Source organism: Sciurus vulgaris (assembly GCF_902686455.1).
Source record: "Sciurus vulgaris genome assembly, chromosome: 4".
Lineage (NCBI taxonomy): Eukaryota > Metazoa > Chordata > Mammalia > Rodentia > Sciuridae > Sciurus > Sciurus vulgaris.
In genome coordinates this window covers 43,250,141-43,252,523 of record NC_136464.1, presented here as the reverse complement: position 1 = coordinate 43,252,523, position 2,383 = coordinate 43,250,141, and the positions used below count along the sequence as shown (strand labels likewise).

The following is a 2,383-nucleotide window of genomic DNA, read 5'->3' as shown; positions in this document are numbered from 1 at the left end:
GTTCTATGTTTTAAGAGAAATTGACTTATGATTTTCTTTTCTTAAGCTGACCTGGTCAGACTTCAGAATCAAAGGCTATGTTTGCTGCATAGGATGAGTAGGAAAGTACATCTATTTGCTTTTTTCTGGAAGAATTTGTTGGGACCAGTATTATTTCTTTTTTCAATGTTTGGAAGAATTCACCAAAGCAACCATCTGGACATGGAGTTTACTTAAAAAAAATTTCAGATATGAATGAATTTCTTTTTTTTTCTTTCTGGGATTGAATGTCTTTATTAAATAAATGAGTAAATGGTAGCACAAATCAGCAATAATTTTGTGAGGAGTGGGAACAAGGTGTAGGGGCAGAATGTAATCGTTCATTTCATGGTCTTAAGGTAGCTTTAGAACTGTGCCTGAGGCCAACTGATTAGTAGTATTATATATTGCAAATGAGGAAGGGGCAAGACTAAATACTCAGGACCAGACCCCTATGCTTTTTAGAAGACTGAATTAGAACCTTACAAATTATCCTAATAGCACGGTTTCTTCTTAAGATTTAAAATCTGATTTTCCTTAGAATTTTCAACCCACAGTTAGAAGCAAAGTTATAAGTGAGTAGGCTCAAGAACACCCTTTTGGACTAGGGAGACTGACAAAAAGGATGACAAGTTCAAGCATGGGCAACTCAGACCCCATCTCAAAATTAAAAAAATAAAATGGGCTAGGGATATAGTTCAGGGGTAAAAGGCCCCTAGGTTGGATCCCCAGTACTGCAGAAAACAAAGAAAAGAGCACTTTTTGGAAGGAAAGAGCTTCAACTATTTCTGAAATGATTCAGTGCTTTCCCATATTTTCATTTTCCATAATATATTATTTCCTCTTGTTTTATACCTTAACCCCCAATTTCTCTGGGGAAAAGAATGTATTATAGGGAGCAGGATTAAAAAAAAATATCATTTTAGCATTTTGGATCATTCTGTGTGGCAAGTCATCTTAAATTAAAAATTAGAAGATTTTCACTAACCCTGGAAAAAATACTTAAGTTTACTGGTAACTACAGGAAACTACAAAGGTTTAAGCAATCTTTTTCTTTTTTGTGGTGCTAGGGATCAAACCCAAGGTCTTACACATGCCAAGCAAGTCCTCTGCCAGAGGGTATGAACAATCTTTAAAGTTGATTAAAAATGAAATCAAAATGGTCTTCTATTTTACACTACTACTCTCTGATGCCTCCCCAAAGCCTATTTTCTGGGGTTAATCCAGGGGGTGGGGTTAGGATTTCTGTGATCCAGTACTCCCTTACTTGAACCCTTTACTTTGGTGTGAGGGCTTTTGGGAGAAATGGAGTAAGTAGGTAGGTAGTTAAATAAATAAATAAACAAACAAACAACTGGCAGATTCATCAGCACCACCATCACAATAGAGAGAAGAGAACAAGATTAATTTGGGAAAGGGATGAAAAGGAAGGGGCTTGAAAGAGAAGACAGTAAGGGCAAGGTGGTAGGAGAGGTAAGTCTTAGCCTAGAGCAAGTCCAATTCGAAGGAGTGGATGCTGGCAATGGCAGCTCTCCAGAAGTTGAAGGTGCTGTACTCTAGGAGGGTATCACCTTCTGGGTTTTTCTCTTGTTCTGCTCCTGTTGCTTGCCCGGTCATTTTGCCAACGCTGCTGTCCTTGATCTTGTAGGTGGGTGTATCTGACAGACCCAGGCCTTCCAGCTCCGACAGATCCAGTTCTGGGATAGGCATCCTCCAGAAAAGAAAGGAGCTGTACTGTCTACTCACAGGGTCCCTCATAGTTTCCTGTTATCAATGAATTACTAGCGTGTTCCAAAGATGCAGGGAGGGCATCAGGGGCTCCGAGGTCTGCTCGGGGATGAAGAAAAAGGAAGCTGCTGAGGTTTGGACGGCTTTGTCCTCTCACTCCCTCTCCCTCCACAGTGACTGAGTCTGCCTGCTCAGTCTCCCCCTGCAAAGGAGCCCCTCCTAAGAAGGGCGGAAGGACTCCCCGCCCCCCCCGCCTGTCTGACTCGGCTAATTCAAATGATAGGTTCCAGACATGAATCAATTTCTTTAAGATGAATATTATAATTAAAATTCCTATTTCTTTATGAGTTTTCTTAGAAGTCATTTTTTCTTCTAAGTATCTAAATATTGGCAAAAATCATCCTTTCCTTCCATTTATTCTGTTTTTATTACTTTGCAGATGTGTAGCTGTACCTTCCTTTCCACTCCTGTTTGTGGTTTCTCGTGTCTTCCTTTTTCTATGAATGGTTTTCGCAGGGATTTGTAAATTTTATTAGTATGTTCAAAGAGCAAGGTGTTTTTGAACTTTGACTTTTCTTGATTTTTCTCTGTTCTACATTTGTTTTCCACCTTATTGATTTCTATTCTTATCTTTATT

At 39.2% G+C, this 2,383-nt stretch overlaps 1 protein-coding gene across 1 annotated transcript; it reads right to left on the bottom strand.

Annotated features, from left to right (window-relative positions):
• Positions 1–259: 259 nt before the first annotated feature.
• On the bottom strand, positions 260–1,929 carry LOC306660132 (protein AF1q-like). Its single transcript, XM_079138280.1, has one exon. It carries the CDS (start codon positions 1,774–1,776, stop codon positions 1,504–1,506), a length of 273 nt encoding a protein of 90 aa, XP_078994406.1. The 5' UTR covers positions 1,777–1,929; the 3' UTR covers positions 260–1,503.
• Between the last annotated feature and the right edge of the window lie 454 nt (positions 1,930–2,383).

Excerpts from the sequence above, each read along its gene's own strand:
- LOC306660132 (XM_079138280.1), bottom strand. The coding sequence starts at position 1,776 with ATGAGGGACCCTGTGAGTAGACAGTACAGCTCCTTTCTTTTCTGGAGG.